Source organism: Labrus mixtus, chromosome 14, assembly GCF_963584025.1.
Source record: "Labrus mixtus chromosome 14, fLabMix1.1, whole genome shotgun sequence".
NCBI classification, from domain to species: Eukaryota; Metazoa; Chordata; class Actinopteri; order Labriformes; family Labridae; genus Labrus; species Labrus mixtus.
In genome coordinates, this window is record NC_083625.1 from 23345946 (window position 1) to 23361367 (window position 15422).

Here is a 15422-nt window from a genome sequence, read left to right on the forward strand (position 1 = left end):
CCCGACTTTTCAGATATGACCCTGTTTACACATGTTAGGAATGCATCTGTGGAAAAAGTGATATGAAACGAGACACTCAAACTACACGAGCCCTTTTGTATAAAACAACCCTCTGTGACCAAGTTAACCAAGAACAGTTTGTTAAATCACAAAAAAAGAGGTCATCTTAGGTTCTGCTGCTGATGTCTGAGTCTCACAGTGTTACATAATTCTGGTTTAATAAAGCCGGACAGATATTTAACTGTTTGGCGAGATTATCCGCCCATATCAGCCGTTCACAGATATAAATCGTTATCAAGCGCATTTGTTTTTGAAAATGCATCACTGAAGATTATTTTCCAGATCATAAAATCCAGAAACTCAACGCTTGAATTTGTCTAGCAGAGAAGAAGCAGTCCTGTAAGTTCGTGATACTCCTGCAGTGTCAAATTCAAATTCAAATTCAAAAAACTTTATTTGTCCCCGGGGGGCAATTCAGCGAATGTGGCAGAGCAACAGAATCCAGCAAGTTGACCTATCATGCAGAATTTAAAACTCACAAATAGTGTAACAATGCTGGAAGTTTCAGCAGATCATGAGGTAAACGTATGTTGGAGTAATCCCAGGATGAGTCTGCAGAGGGCGCTAAGCGGCTTGTTCTGCAAATCACGACAAATGAAACCGAGAATTTCCCGAGATGTCTTCAAGCCTCTACGTAAGCCGGTGTAACCTCTTACTTCCCCTGGCAGCCCTGCAGTATTCCCGAAGGCTTTCAGAGAGCTGGCCAATCAGAAGAAAGTGGGTATGTAGGGAGGGGGGCCTTAAAGAGACAGTAGCTGAAATTAGGTTTTTACAAACACAACTAATAAGATAAATAGGAATTGCAGAGCTGCTCGGTAGGTTTCACAGACGGACAAAATGAAAGGTGAACATGAGGAGAATAAGGCACCTTTAAGAAAGCATCCTCCTGGTTACTATCAGTGGATTTGGTGCATATTCGTCACAGATGAGAACTGCTTTCTTTGCACCTCTTGACATTCACTATAAAACACGTTATTGGTTCCTCACATCAGACTCTTATGCTCCATCACTGAAGGACTCCGTCATCCAACAGATTCTTTAAAAGTTGTTGTTGTTGAAGTCTACACACACACACATCCACAGACTTTCTGAATCCTAATTCAGTCATTTGTCAAGAGATTTCAGTTTTTTTGCTTCACTAACTGGAACATCTGCTGCAGGCTTTTCCACTCCTCATCAATGAGAGTGTCTTAACTCTACTCAGCCTGCTGCTGAGGATGACATCAGTAACAAGTGTGCCTCACTTTGTTTCCCATAATATTTAACATTAAAGTCCTGTTCTTTAGCCAGCGACAGGTGGTGAGTAAACAGCGTAAGGTTCACTGTCTCACTCCAGGACAAGGTTGTTGACAGACTCGTCCAGAATGTTTGACTTCAGGGTGTGAACTATCACACGCCGTAACATTTGACATTTAGCTTAGATAAGCTGTAAAGACGACAAACCTGCCTCAACCATTCCTTTATCCACATCCACATGACATCATTTAGCATGAAGACAAGCTGCAGATGATCACTGTTTAAATGTTTAAGAAGATGAGAGTTCAGCATGGGAAGTCTCCTGCTGTATATGTGTATGTAATTATTATTATATTATTATGTCAGAGTATTTCTTAATGTCTGTTTTTAAGAGCTCTGGTTCACTAAGCTGTGGCTGCTGAGGGATCTGTCATCTGTCGTGTTGGAGCCAGTCACCCATGGTTCAGAGACTTCTCACACCTCTGTAGATAAAGGTCATTACTGTCCCCGTGGGGCTCGCTTTCAGGAGGAACAAAGCTCGTCAGTGGCGAGCACTTGAGATGAGATTCTCCCCGTAGTGACAGAAGTCAGCGAGGCAGACGTCTGACTTAACGTCATCTGAATTGAAATCACAACCTCTGCTTGATGAACAAACAGATACATCCTCTGCATCCTCGACATCTCCGCTGTGGGACAATCATTTCCCAGAATGCCTTGCCCAGACAAACTCATGGCTGGTTTGATGGAGGGGAGAAGTTCGTCACAATGACAGATTTCAGGACATCCGTCAGATGTTTGCAGTCCCCCGACGGGGTGTGTGTACATCATCACCATCTGGCTGGACTGAGAGCAAGATCAATGTTCATCTCTGGAGACTTTTACGAGGACTGAGCTCAACACAGACTCTGAACTAGAGAGACACCTACTGGCAGAAAGAGAGTTTACACTTAGATCCACTTTTATGACTCCTATTTATACTTTGCAATCGACACCTGTTTTATTAAGTTTTAAACATGTTTAAAAAGTTCACACTAAACCAGGATAATGCAGAATAAAAAAAGGGATTTCTTGAAGGCCTAGATAGACATCAGCAGCGTGTGCTATTAAACGAAGCACATTCATGTCCGAGGCTGCAGCCAGACATCCAGACAAGATCGATGAGTGCTCGCTTCAAAGTGTCATCCTTCAAATGTCAGTGACTAAGTCAAAGCTTTCAGTCAGCTCCCGGCTGCAGGCCTGACAGCTGCACACAAATACCATCTACTCAGCTCCAGTTCTGACTCTTTGTCTCTTTTCTCGCCGCGTTTCATCCATCAGGTGATCAGGCAGTTGATGAAGAAGGAGTTCACCTTGGAGTTCTCTCGTGATCGCAAGTCCATGTCCGTCTTCTGCACTCCTGTCAAGCCCGGATCCCAGAGCAAGATGTTCATCAAGGTGTGTATGAATGAAATAACCGACACGTAGAAGGACTCTATATGTCGTCGCCGTTGTGTTCATGTTTATCCTTCCTCTCCTCAGGGCGCCCCAGAGAGTGTGATCGAGCGCTGTCAGTACCTGCGGGTGGGAACGGGGAAGGTGGCGCTCACCCCGGCTCTGCGGGACCAGCTGTTGTCTAAGATCAGGGACTGGGGGACAGGCAGGGACACTCTGCGCTGTCTGGCTCTGGCAACACATGACAGCCCGCCTCGCAGAGAGGACATGGACCTGGAGAACGCCACCAAGTTTGTTCAGTACGAGGTAAAAAAAAAAAGAGGAGATACGCTTAAGAAGCCATGGCTATCCAAAGTGCTCCTGAAAGAAGTCTTGATTTTTGATTTTTTTTTATTAAAAATGATGCACACTTCAGAAATAAGAAATAGATTTACTTTTATCTGCTCAGTATGAAGTCGGGATATGAAAAAGCATTGCAGCGTTGCAAAACCGCAAAAAGGGATGGCGTGCAAAGAAACAGTGGGAGCTTCACACACACACACACACACACACACACACACGAAGTTGTAGCTTCTTCTTCTTCCCTGGTCTCTCTTTGTGTTGTAAACAGTTTGATGTTTCAGCAGCAACACTAATGAAAAAAGGCAAACTCCATGTCTGTGAAATAGAAGTGTTTGTGTTTTCAGATATGGTTCTGTGCACTCTAATCCTCCTCTCTCTCTATCTCTCCTTCTCTTTCTCTCTCTGTGTTTTTTTCTTTCAGCTGGGTCTCACCTTTGTCGGCTGCGTGGGCATGCTCGACCCGCCCAGGAAGGAGGTGATCGGTTCAGTGAAGCTCTGCAACGAGGCGGGCATACGAGTAATCATGATCACCGGAGACAACAAGGGCACAGCTGTGGCCATCTGCAGACGGATTGGCATCTTCGGCGAAGAGGAGGACGTGACAGGAAAGGCTTATACGGGTCGTGAGTTTGACGATCTGCCGCTGGAGGCCCAGAGGGAGGCGGTGAAACGGGCGAGGTGCTTCGCCCGCGTGGAGCCGGCTCACAAGTCGAAGATCGTGGGATACCTGCAATCATTTGATGAGATCACGGCCATGGTGAGGAGGAGAGATGGCAACGAGTTCATGATGATGATTTCACATGAGTTCAGGACACAGTTTGGAGAGATAGAAAACACTTCAACAGAGAGTGTTTGAATTCAGTAGAGTGAATATAAATCAAATCCATCCCTCTGGCACTTGGCATCCTGTTTGCCTTTCTGCCTTTCCTTCTGCCCTTGCGCTCTGTGAAAGACAAAGCAGAAGAAGAAGTGTGTAGTGAGGTGTGACATGTTTCAGGTCTGTGTGAGCCGCTCTCTCAGACACTGCTATCAGAGGCTGTCATCGCCATCCCGCTCGGCTGATTCCTGTCTGACACGAGCCCCAGAAGAGGCGTTGATCTGAGGGAAAGACGGGAGTGAAGGAGACAACAATATGGCCATTTAGCTGTCAGACTGACTCCGACCATTCAGCAGCGTCTAAAGCTGCTTTAGTCCCAGACGTGACGGACTCGTGTATCTCTGTTGTTCAGCTTGAACCTGATCCTCTCTGGATCTGAACCGATAATGAGGCCCAGCAGAGTGACACAGCAGTTTGTTTTACCATCATCAACAAACTGTTAGAACATTTTCTATTTAAATAATGATCTTCACTAAAAATGTAATGTGGGCACTTTATATCTTAAGATTAAAAAAATGAATGAAGAGTAGTACCAAACTTTAAAGGAGCAATATGTGAGATATCTACTGAATTAAATCAGTATCAGTAAATCAGAGACAGCTCTCTACAATGTTTAGAATTTGGACTGCAGTACCCATTTTAAACACTAGGGGTCAGAGTTACATACTGCTCCTTTAAAATGAGTTGTTAAATCACATTCTTCAGAGCGGTTTGTTCAGTTGCCGTGTCAGAAAAGTTATCGTTTTGGAATAATGGATCTTGATGTTTGAGTCTTGAGTCGTTTTTGCACTTTTCATACAAATGTGAAGTTTTAAATGGAGTTTTGATGCATTAATGACACAGTCAGTTGTTTCTCTCCGCAGACAGGAGACGGAGTGAACGACGCCCCCGCCCTGAAGAAAGCAGAGATCGGCATCGCCATGGGCTCCGGCACGGCGGTGGCAAAGTCTGCGTCTGAGATGGTGCTCTCTGACGATAACTTCTCCACCATCGTGGCTGCAGTGGAGGAGGGCAGAGCCATCTACAACAACATGAAGCAGTTCATCAGATACCTCATCTCCTCCAACGTGGGAGAAGTCGTCTGGTGAGGGTTGCGGACACGCGGAGACACAGCCGCCTTCTTCACTCCGCTTTCATTCTGACGTTTGTGTTTCTTCTCTCTGTCCACCTGCAGCATCTTCCTGACGGCCATCTTGGGTCTCCCCGAGGCTCTGATCCCTGTCCAGCTGCTGTGGGTTAATCTGGTGACCGATGGCCTGCCAGCCACTGCTCTGGGCTTTAACCCCCCAGACCTGGACATCATGGACAAACCCCCCCGCAACCCTAAAGAGCCCCTCATCTCAGGCTGGCTCTTCTTCAGATATCTGGCTATCGGAGGTAGAACAGTAACATTATACATCTGTTTTCAGTGTTTAATAGACTTCACATTCACATCCGTATATGAGCTATCAGCCTTAGAAAACAGTGTTGTACTTTTAATACTCACTCTGTCATCTGTGACTAGCTAACAGAAAACTTGTTAAATCGCTGCACGTCCGTCCTGTCTCTATGACAACAGTGTGTTGACAACAGCCGCTGTACCGACACTGCTCCGTTTCTTTTTACTGAACTGTATGTTTTCAGTCAATTTTACCTAGGCACACATGGAGCAAAGAGGGTATGGGTACAAGAAGTGCTCCGAAAAAATGTGCAGTGTTGTGTTTTTTTTGTACGGCGACTCTCTGTTCATTGGAAACAATTTAAAAAAAGACGCTGGTGCTCCAAAAAAAAATGGTGGAGGATGAGTGAATCAGAAAATGTTTGCAGAACATTGTTTTTGTTAAAGGTACAATATGTAGAATTGTATTCAAATGTTTACACTAAAATATCTAAATTAAGGGAAAGTTGAGATAATCACTCCCATGATTCCCCGCCAGCCTAAACTTCATCGTTTGTTCTTGTTTTTATGAATGTGTGTATTATTTAAGAGCATTTGAAAGCTGTCCTGTCTGTGACTTTAACATCACAACATCTGTTCTGTGTCGCCTGAAGGTTACGTGGGTCTTGGAACAGTGAGCGCTGCAACATGGTGGTACCTGTTTGATGATGAGGGACCACAAGTGTCTTTCTATCAGCTGGTGAGTGTGAAACCTTCTATTTGTCCTGAGATAAGAGTTATGTTTCTGTATTTATGGATAATAAACACGGCGCAGGATGTTCTACAGGAAAGGATCTTCGCTTTAACAACCTGCTCACTGAACCTCATCCCCCTGATTACACAGATACTAATAATAATTTGACTCAAATGATTTTATTAAATATTTTGTTCTTCCACTAAACAAATAGGTCATTGAAACCTGCAGTTAGAGCCTGGTCTATAGCATCAGATATCTTTGTAGTAGAGCTGTTAAATGATTCAAATATTTAACCACGATTCATCGCTACATTTTGTTTGTTAATCACTATTAATCATATATTTTATTGCATGTTTAAAAGTCATCAGTTCGCATTTAACAATAAAGGTATTTCTTTTTTTTAAGTCTGTGCTGCCTTAGGAAGTAAAGTACTCTTAGTTTGTGTGCTTTTATTTTAAAATAAAGTAAGGCTCTTCCTGTAGATGGAAGGTAAGGACAGGAAGTTAAGCACAGAAACAGGAAGTGGTTAGGGATCCCAAACTGAAGTCAAACAGCTCAAAGGAACGGTAACAAAGGTCAATGTGTGATGTCATAAGGTCAATGTGTGATGTCATAAGGTGGATATTACTTTGGACTTGTCAGCTGAGCTGTCTGAGAGTTTGTTAAAGTGAAATGAGACATTCAAAGATGCAGCAGTGTCCTTCTTTTACATCACTGAGTCTACAGGGAGACACTGAGGACGACTATCTACGGAGAGCCTGAAGGGACAAAATAACATGAGATTAATCAGGTTTTTTTTTTTTTTAAAGCATTAACTGTCCCTCTCTCAGCCTTTCTTTGAGTTCTTTGCTGTTGGACAGAGTGATATTTGGAGATCCCAGCGGTGTACATAAATAGAAAGTGAAGTCAGACCCGTGTGGTTTGATTGCACTCGAGGTGGGAGTGAGGCCAGGGTTCTGCAGCTGTTCCCCCATCAGACCTGAGCTCCATCAAAACAGGTCGCAGAGGTCCAGCTCACATCCTGTCCACACACACACACACACACACACACACACACACACACTAACCCCACCATTCTGTCCTTCCCTCTGCAGAGACACTTCATGCAGTGTACGGAGGAGAACCCCATGTTCCAGGGCATAGACTGTGAGGTGTTTGAATCCCGCTACCCCACCACCATGGCGCTGTCTGTGCTGGTCACCATTGAAATGTTAAACGCGCTCAACAGGTCAGTCATCTCATCTCTGAGGCCGCTCCTCAAATGTCACGGCTGTCTGTTTTTTTTTTTTATTAAAAAAGAAATCCCTGTCATCAAACGAGACATTTCTTCTTCACGCGGCTTTGTGAGCAATAACGTGACAGAAAATCTTCCATCACAAACATCGACTCCCTTTTTTAGTGAATGTGGAGAAGAATTAAAGCTCAGACACACACGTGAGGGAATGGAAGAATGCTTATTTAAGAGGCAGAATGAGGGGGAAACTCCCCGTGTGTTTTTGCCAGGTTTTCTCATGGAGAGAGTCTGCCCGAGGCTCCCTGTAGAAACAAACACCGCTGTCTCATTCAGGACAGAACCGAAGGATGGGAAACGTGACAATAAAGAGATTCATGACCAAGGAAACTGTTGCATAGACCCAGCACAGTCAGGAGAAACATGGTTACTGTCAGCCATCAGAGGACAAAAACATTTAGTGTTGCATTCAAGTTCGTCCAAGGATATTCAAATTAATGTCAGTTTATGTCAGGACTCTTTTTTTTTTTTTTTAACTTTTTTAGAACGGTCAGTTCTGATAAAAAAAAAATGTTTTTAAAAAAGGTCAGCCATCCGGACTTTAATATTTAAGTCTGATCTGTAAAGCTTTGACTTTAAATGTGTTTACATGCACATTTCTAATCTTTTCACAGAAGTAGTGTTTGTCTGAATGAACACCATAATGTAATGAAGTCTTCCATAATCGATGGCTTACATAGCTGGCTAATAAAACGACGATTTAAAACGGAGCCGCCCCTCCCCCCTCCATGACATTCATAGTAGAGGGGGAAACATCACAGGGACGTAAATATCACACATCGAAACTTCAATCTGAATAAGACTTAAAATAAACACCTGCAAGTTCAGTCGTTTCCTGCATTTGTCTACATTTTTTGAATTCCCTTCTGCGTCTCATGCTAAATGATCAAAGGGTCGTTAGGGACCTGGATTATTTCTTTAATTGTAGTAAAGTTGTAACACAATGGTCTTTGTTTCTACTCTGCAACATGATAGAATAACTTGTATTTAAGTCCCTGGTGTAAAAGTTCAACCTGGCATGGTCAACATGTTGTCATCTCTGAACTCTTCTCCCCCCTTCAGTTTGTCAGAGAACCAGTCTCTGATCAGGATGCCTCCCTGGGTCAACATTTGGCTGCTGGGCGCCATGATCCTCTCGCTCTCCCTCCACTTTGTCATCCTCTACGTGGAGCCTCTGCCGGTGAGTTCTCAGCTTTTGGACCATTGGAGAAAAAAAATCCTACTACTGAATACGTCTTTAACTGTAGTTCTGTTACCACCTGATACATTTTGAAGAAAGGTTTCTGACTTCTGGACTCCTTGTGTCCTTCAGTTGATCTTCCAGGTGACCCCTCTGCGCTGGTCCCAGTGGATTGTGGTCCTCAAGATTTCCATCCCAGTCATCCTTCTGGATGAGGCACTGAAATACATGTCCAGGAACCATCTAGAAGGTATGCACAGCCACTGGTCTCTGCCCGTCCTGCAGTGAAAAGTGATGCTATCAGTTTGAAATATTAAACATGTATTTAAGTAAGTGATTTTCCTGACACGTCTTATCTGTTCTTTTTCTCTGCTGCTTTCCTTACTCAGCCTAAACTCTTTTAATCTCACCTTCTGTGAAAAGGTACTTCTTCTTAACCCTTTCATGCCTCCTTATCTTTCTAGTAAAACTCTCACCTACAGACTGGAGAAAGTAGCTGTTGCGTATGCTAACTCATGTGTTTTTTTTTTCTCTTTATCTCCGGCAGGTGGTGACGACAAGAAATACCGCAGGAGATGGCAGCTGAACTAAGACCTCTCCCTCAACACACTCACACACTTAGACACACACATGCCTTCCCTCCTCCCTTTACGAGCTCGGAACCTTTTTCTCTCCCCTGTCCTCGCTCCCCGCTCCTGCATGACCGACAAAACCAACCGCCACTAGAAACGAGCAGGGCTTGCATGTGAGCGAGCGTGCAAGAAAGAAAGAGAGCATGCGTGTTACTGCGAGCATGGCTTTGTAAAAGTGTGTGAGTGAATGAGAGTAATGTGTGTGTGTGTGCGTGTGTGTGTGCGCGCGTGTGTGTGTGTGTGTGTGTGTGAAAAGGCAGATGCAGACCTGTCTTTATAGTTTCCAGAGCAAGAAACAACTGCAGACAAAAAAAAAAGAAGAAGTTAAAACAACCCAGGCTCTGCTTTTTAAAGATTTCTGCTCATTGGGTTTTCAACTGTACAAACATAGTGGTGCAGACTTTTCAGGGAGGGAAGGAGAGGGAGGACAGGGGACTAAAGGTTGATAATATCTGGGATGGGAAGGGAGGGTCTTTGAACTTATCACAGAGACTGAAAGAGAGATTGAGAGGCACGTCATAGAGAGTACAATCGCTGGTGAAAGAGAAGAGCATCAGCAGGAACGTTGGAGGTTGAAAACAGCCAGCTCTGGAGGCGGGATGAACTGCGTAGAGAGCCACCGTACCTGCAGAAACATTATGCGGAGGCAGCGCCCACGGTGATGGCACCGGCATTATCAGCTCAACACCTCCGTATCTCCGGCCAGTTTGTCACAGCGCAGCTCGTTCACTGCTCGTCCTCTTGCTTTGTTGTATCGCTGCAGAATGACTCTCCTTTTGCTCTCTCTCTCTCTTTCTCTCTCTCTGTCTCAGAGGCAGCTGTGGGTGGGTGGGGTGGGGTGGGGTGGGTGGGGTGGGGGTTGGCGTTGTGATGTTGTCGGGCTCTTATGTCCGGGTATGGAGATGTCGCTCTGTCTAGAAGGTGTGTGAATAGCTTTACGCTGCTTGGCCCTTTCCTTCTGCTCTTAATTGGAGGAGCTGAGGTCAGCTCACAGACAGAAATCAAATAAAAAAACATATAATATATAAATAAATAAAAACCAAACCAGCATATCAGTAGTGTAGTTGTCGGCCAGTGCACCCAGCTGGTCCTGTTAAGCCTCACTGTAACGTCCGTCTGCTGTGCTGCTATCTGACTTTTAGCTGTCAAGAATCTGTTTTTTAAAGGGAAACCTGGACAAGAGCGTGAAGCTCCGGGACAGTTTGTGCAGACTAACCGTCCAGGAGCTTCATGTTTTTTGATCCCTCTTTGTGGTGCTTTGCACAAGTTTCTACCCTCCTTGAACTTTTTCTACATTTGGTCATGTCACAACTGCAGCTCTGAAAAGACTTTAATCGGGTTTGTAAGCAATTAAACGACCGAAAAATAAAACAAAATGATAAAAAAAAAAGGGGGAAATTAAAACAGTTTGCTCGTTAAAATGAGGTGCAACCAGTAGTTTCCATCAGAAAAACGTCTGCTTCATGGACTTAACTTTTTTTTAAATCCAGGTTGTGACACAATCGTGGAAAAACTCCAAGGGGGGGGTGAAATCTTAGGCAGGTGGTTGTAGTTATTCCTTACCCTGCACCAGCTCTAATGTGTGTGTGTGTGTGTGTGTGTGTATATGTGTGTGTGTGTGTGCGCGTGCATTTAGCCTTACTTGAATTGATTTGACTCGGTTAGCTTTACAGTCTTTGAATCGCACAAATAATGTAGTTAAATTAAGTTAAGGAATGTCAACTAAAACGGCTTGATCGTCTCACTTGCTGATGTTTCATTTAAATCTTAAGCACATGTCTCATCATCCATGCCTTATAACGCCCACTGCACCTCCACATTAAACATGTGGTCCAAATGAATGTGTTTCTGCAAGCCTTTAATGACCCCGCCCTCTCACACGCGCCCCCACAGAGACGTCCACCCTGATCACTGAGATCTTAAAGAATGCCCGCTCAGTGTGAGGCGTGTGTGTGTGTGTGTGTGTGTGTGCGCGTGTGTGCGCGTGTGTGTGTGAGAGGAAACCCTCTCTCCGTTGTCGCTTTGTGCGCTGCTCCCTCGGCTCCTCCTGCTCTCTCAGTGCTTTAGCGACTCACCTGGGTATCGTTTTATAATGACTTAAATAGAAATGTATTTGACTGAACGAGCCCTCAGGGTTTGGATTGTGTCTTTAAGTCTTAATTATGGGTTTTTGTGTGTCGGGCCCTGGTGCTCCGTGGACTGGGTCAGAGGTCTCTCTTTGCTTCCGTGTGCGTGAGAGGAGCGTGCACATTCAGTAAACGGCTTAGTAAGAAGAGAAACAGAAAGTAGGAAAGAAAGATGCACACTCGGTCGATCCCTTTGGAGATTTTTTAATAAAAAAAAAGATAAAACAACAGTTGAAATGATCTTTCTGTAAGTTACTCTCACTCTGAGTTCCCAACAGACTGTGCAGAACTTTCTTCTTCTTCTCTTCCTTTTCCTGCTTCCAGACTTGATGTATAAAACGTGTTCCAGCCGAGTGACGTGGAGCATTACTTTAAATCTGAGGGACAAATCCATCCTTAAACACTTCAGATTCAGTGCACGGTCAGTGACAAACTTAAGATGGCGTGACCTCGTCATATTTCCAACCCCTCACTCTCTCTGGAGTCATTTCTTTTGGAAATCACAGCAAGAAATAAACTCACACAGAAGAACTGACAGTTTATAAATCACAGCCTCATCACTGTGGACGCGCCTCAGAGGAGAGTGGAAATAAATCTGGTGATCCGATTTCTTATTCTGGTCCAAATAGTTTTCTCTTCGGAGTTCATGGCTAAGTAGCAGGTGAAGAAAAATGAGTTTTTGCTGACACTGTATTTCTAATTTTGTGTTCTTGGATCGTGTAGATAACTTGCTTACACTCAAAAAAAAAAAAGACTGTAGCTCACTTATGTAAAGAAAGTGCTGTTAGGAACATCCATGCACTTCATCTCCCTGCAGCTTAAATCAATATAACTGAACGAAGACAAAACAATCCTTTCTTATCGTTTGTTTTTTTTAAATCTGTCACCTGTAGTTCTCCTTTTTCGTTCTCCAGCCTCTAGTGGTTGGAGTTGGCATTACAATATCAAGCATTTTGAAATATCTAACCCAAAATCTCTTTGTCCACCTGCACAAAAATGTAGAAAAATCGTCCAAGAATGATTTGTTTCCATCTGGATCACCCAACAGTTGTTTTCACATTTGACAAAAAGAATCCATAAATCCAGAGAGAGCCAGATAGACTAGCGGTAATGTTGCACGCCCCGTGTACAGAGGCTATAGTCCACGACGCAGCAGGGGGTGGGTTCAAATCCTCCCAACATTTCCTGATTCTCTTCAGCTGTCCGATCCAATAAAGGCAAAAAAATACATAAATCCAGAAAGTTTATGCCGTCTAAACTTCCACCACATATTGTTCTCTCTGAAATTAAACGATTCAAATATTCTAATAAGAATTTGAAAATGGAATCACCAGATTGTTTTCTTTAATCCGGGTCATGTTTACTTTTAGTCCGAAGCTTTAAGGGTGGAACGTTCCAGAACATTTAAAATAAGAAGCTGGATTTAGTCATAAATGACAAACAAAAAACCAGCCTGATTAGATCGCACTCACGTCCAGGTCTGACATTGGTTTTCTGACCACCATGAAGTGAAAGGTACCCCGTAGTCCAGACCAGCAGAGACCCCCCCCAAACCCCCCATCCCCGTCCCGGCTCTCCACGGCTCTGTAACATGCTGGCGCCCCCGGCCAACGGGCACTATAGGTGTGTGTGTGTGTGTGTATGTATAGCCTTGTTATTTACTACTGAATCCTCAGCTCTGTACAGAAGACGAGAGTGTGACCGCATGGAACCTTGTTACTGTAATAATAACCTCTACAGTATATGATATTTCATTTTGATAACTTCCATCAGTGAAACCTGCTCGCCAACCACACAGTCCGACTCACCAGTAACCGTTTTCTGATTTCCCCTCGAGCACACGGCATCTAAGGATCTCATTTCTTTCTTTTGTTTTGTAGAGTAGAGAGGTTTGTTTCTTCTTCATTGTTTCGGTTTTTACAGTTCCTGGGGTTTTGTGTCTTTTACTGTAGGTAGAAGAAAACGTCATAAATATGTTTAAGATAGACAAGAGTCATGCTTACGCTAATAAATGACGACGATGACGACGATGATGATGATGATGATGATGATGATGATGATGATCAGTGATGGTTATCCGGTGAGAGGATGTTGGAAGAGTTTGTGAATGAACTGTGTCTGGTTTACACTGAGCGATAAGCAGTGATGAATCCTGGGATATGAAGTTTTCTGACTGTACTTTGAAGGGCTCGGCGTGGATGCAGGCTCTAGAGACCCCCTTTGACAATCCTCTTCAGTCCAGCATGGTACTCAAAGTCCTCTACCATCTGCTCAAATAAAAAAACAACCTCTATTGATGATCGTGCTCGGGCTGGTATCAGCACCATCCGGCTCGTTCTGGTCCGTGCTCTCTTTGTCTCGTTCAGTCTCTAGAGCCCGAGATCCACCTCTGAGTAATTTAAAGGATTCTCTGCATTGCCTTGTTAATATTAATTGTGGACACATAATTTTATAAATGACAAAGACGTGGAAAATAAAGATAATTTATCTTGTTATTTATTCAGAGCTTGTCTTCTTTTCATGGCCTTTTAAATATCTCTGCACTTTTCTCTGGAACAGGAAAAACTCCAAATCAAAACTGAGGATGGAGAGATTTATTTTTAAATGATTATTATTCTGCGTAGCCGTGACAAGGCCTCTTTCTGGTTTACTTGAATGATACAGGCCCTTTCTGAAAAGCCACAGTTCAGTATGGAGTGCAGACTGTTCAGTAGACTGAACCCTTTTATTTTTTTGGGTCTGCCTCAGTAGACTGAACATTTCAGCATGGATGCTAACTTCTGGGTTTTGTGCAGTTTGGTTCAGATGTATCCTTTCAGGAAATGATCAGAAGCTAAAAGGAGTTTCTGTTTTTAAGCTCTAATTTGATAAACCGTCAGAAACATGAAAAAACAAGACTTTGGTTGACCCAAAAACGATTTCCATTAAAAGACAGAGCGAACGCAAACAACCTGAAACTTCAAGGTCATCTTCATTTCTAAAGCACTTTAAAAACAAACCAAAGTGTTTCACAGAAATTAAGAACATACAAAAATGAAACACCAGCTGAAAGATCGTCACACTGTAAGAATATGAAGTGTCGTTACAGGACCATCACTTCCACACGGAGCTTCACAGCCAGAGTTCAGAAGAGAGAACCTCAACTATCTTAAAAAAGCATGCAGGACACACACACACACTTCAGCAGTGGTTTTCTTAACCAAACGGAGACAACAGATCTCGTTTATCTTGCATTTTCTTTTTAAATATATATTCTTTGGGCCTTTTTATTGGATCAAACAGCTGAAGACAGATATGAAATGTCTGGAGGAGAGAATAGGGCTGACATACAGCAAAGGGCCAAGGTCAGATTTGAACCCACGGTGGCTGCGCTGAAGACTATTGCCTCCATACAGGGGCGCGCACCATAACCGCTAGGCCATCGGTGCCCCATCATGCATTTTCATACAACCGTCATAGATCCTGCTGAGACGCAGGAGAATTGAAGTTAGATAATTGTAGTAAGTTCAGGATACATTTAAGTACAAAGGATGAAAAAAAAAACATGCCACAGTAAATGAAGTCTTCATTAACACTTCCAGGTTTTTCGTCGTGGACTTCAGGGGTCGTATTCACAAAGCTTCCTGTGCCGGGAGTCGCTCTCCTTGTGACTAAATTCTCAGAATCATGACTCTTTCTCAGAATTTCCCCTTGAAGCTCAGACTGGATCCTTGTAAAGATGAAAGTTATTCACAAAGCGTCTCAGCTCGTCAGAGAGGATGAAGAGTTTCTCAAGCGGAGAAGAGAACAGAGAAATGTTCTCCAAACTCTGAATGAAGAATATTATTGAGTCATAGTCGGACTGACCGTGCTCTTAATTTTTACTTTTAACAGTTTTAGTAAAGCTGAGCAGAAACACTTTATGTTAACTAAATAATAACTTTAACAGTTTTTTTTAAACGTGTACTGTTATTAGTTATCACTGTGGCTTTTAGCTACACCAGATAAGCTTGTGTCAGTAATTGCCACTGATGGTACCTCACGTCAAACTACTTAAACTGAAGCCCAAGCAACCACAGCAATACTTTTAAAAACAACGAGCGAACTGAAAATACTCTTAGAATATTGATTCGCTGTTTTAATCGTCATCTGAA

The 15422-nt window shown here is 43.4% G+C and overlaps 1 protein-coding gene across 2 annotated transcripts in view; it reads left to right on the forward strand.

Annotated features, from left to right (window-relative positions):
- Positions 1 to 13784, forward strand: part of atp2a3 (ATPase sarcoplasmic/endoplasmic reticulum Ca2+ transporting 3) — a 55332-nt gene extending 41548 nt beyond the window's left edge. Inside the window, exons 12-22 of one of the 2 annotated variants that reach the window (XM_061055908.1) lie at positions 2614 to 2730; positions 2815 to 3033; positions 3491 to 3826; positions 4810 to 5030; positions 5121 to 5323; positions 5978 to 6063; positions 7155 to 7288; positions 8414 to 8531; positions 8664 to 8781; positions 8921 to 8954; positions 9079 to 13784. In XM_061055908.1, the coding sequence (XP_060911891.1) occupies positions 2614 to 2730; positions 2815 to 3033; positions 3491 to 3826; positions 4810 to 5030; positions 5121 to 5323; positions 5978 to 6063; positions 7155 to 7288; positions 8414 to 8531; positions 8664 to 8781; positions 8921 to 8925 (1557 nt within the window). In that variant the 3' untranslated portion in view covers positions 8926 to 8954; positions 9079 to 13784. The remainder of the gene's footprint in view (positions 1 to 2613; positions 2731 to 2814; positions 3034 to 3490; positions 3827 to 4809; positions 5031 to 5120; positions 5324 to 5977; positions 6064 to 7154; positions 7289 to 8413; positions 8532 to 8663; positions 8782 to 8920; positions 8955 to 9078) is intronic. The other variant, XM_061055907.1, reaches the window with a different exon arrangement.
- Positions 13785 to 15422: the final 1638 nt, after the last annotated feature.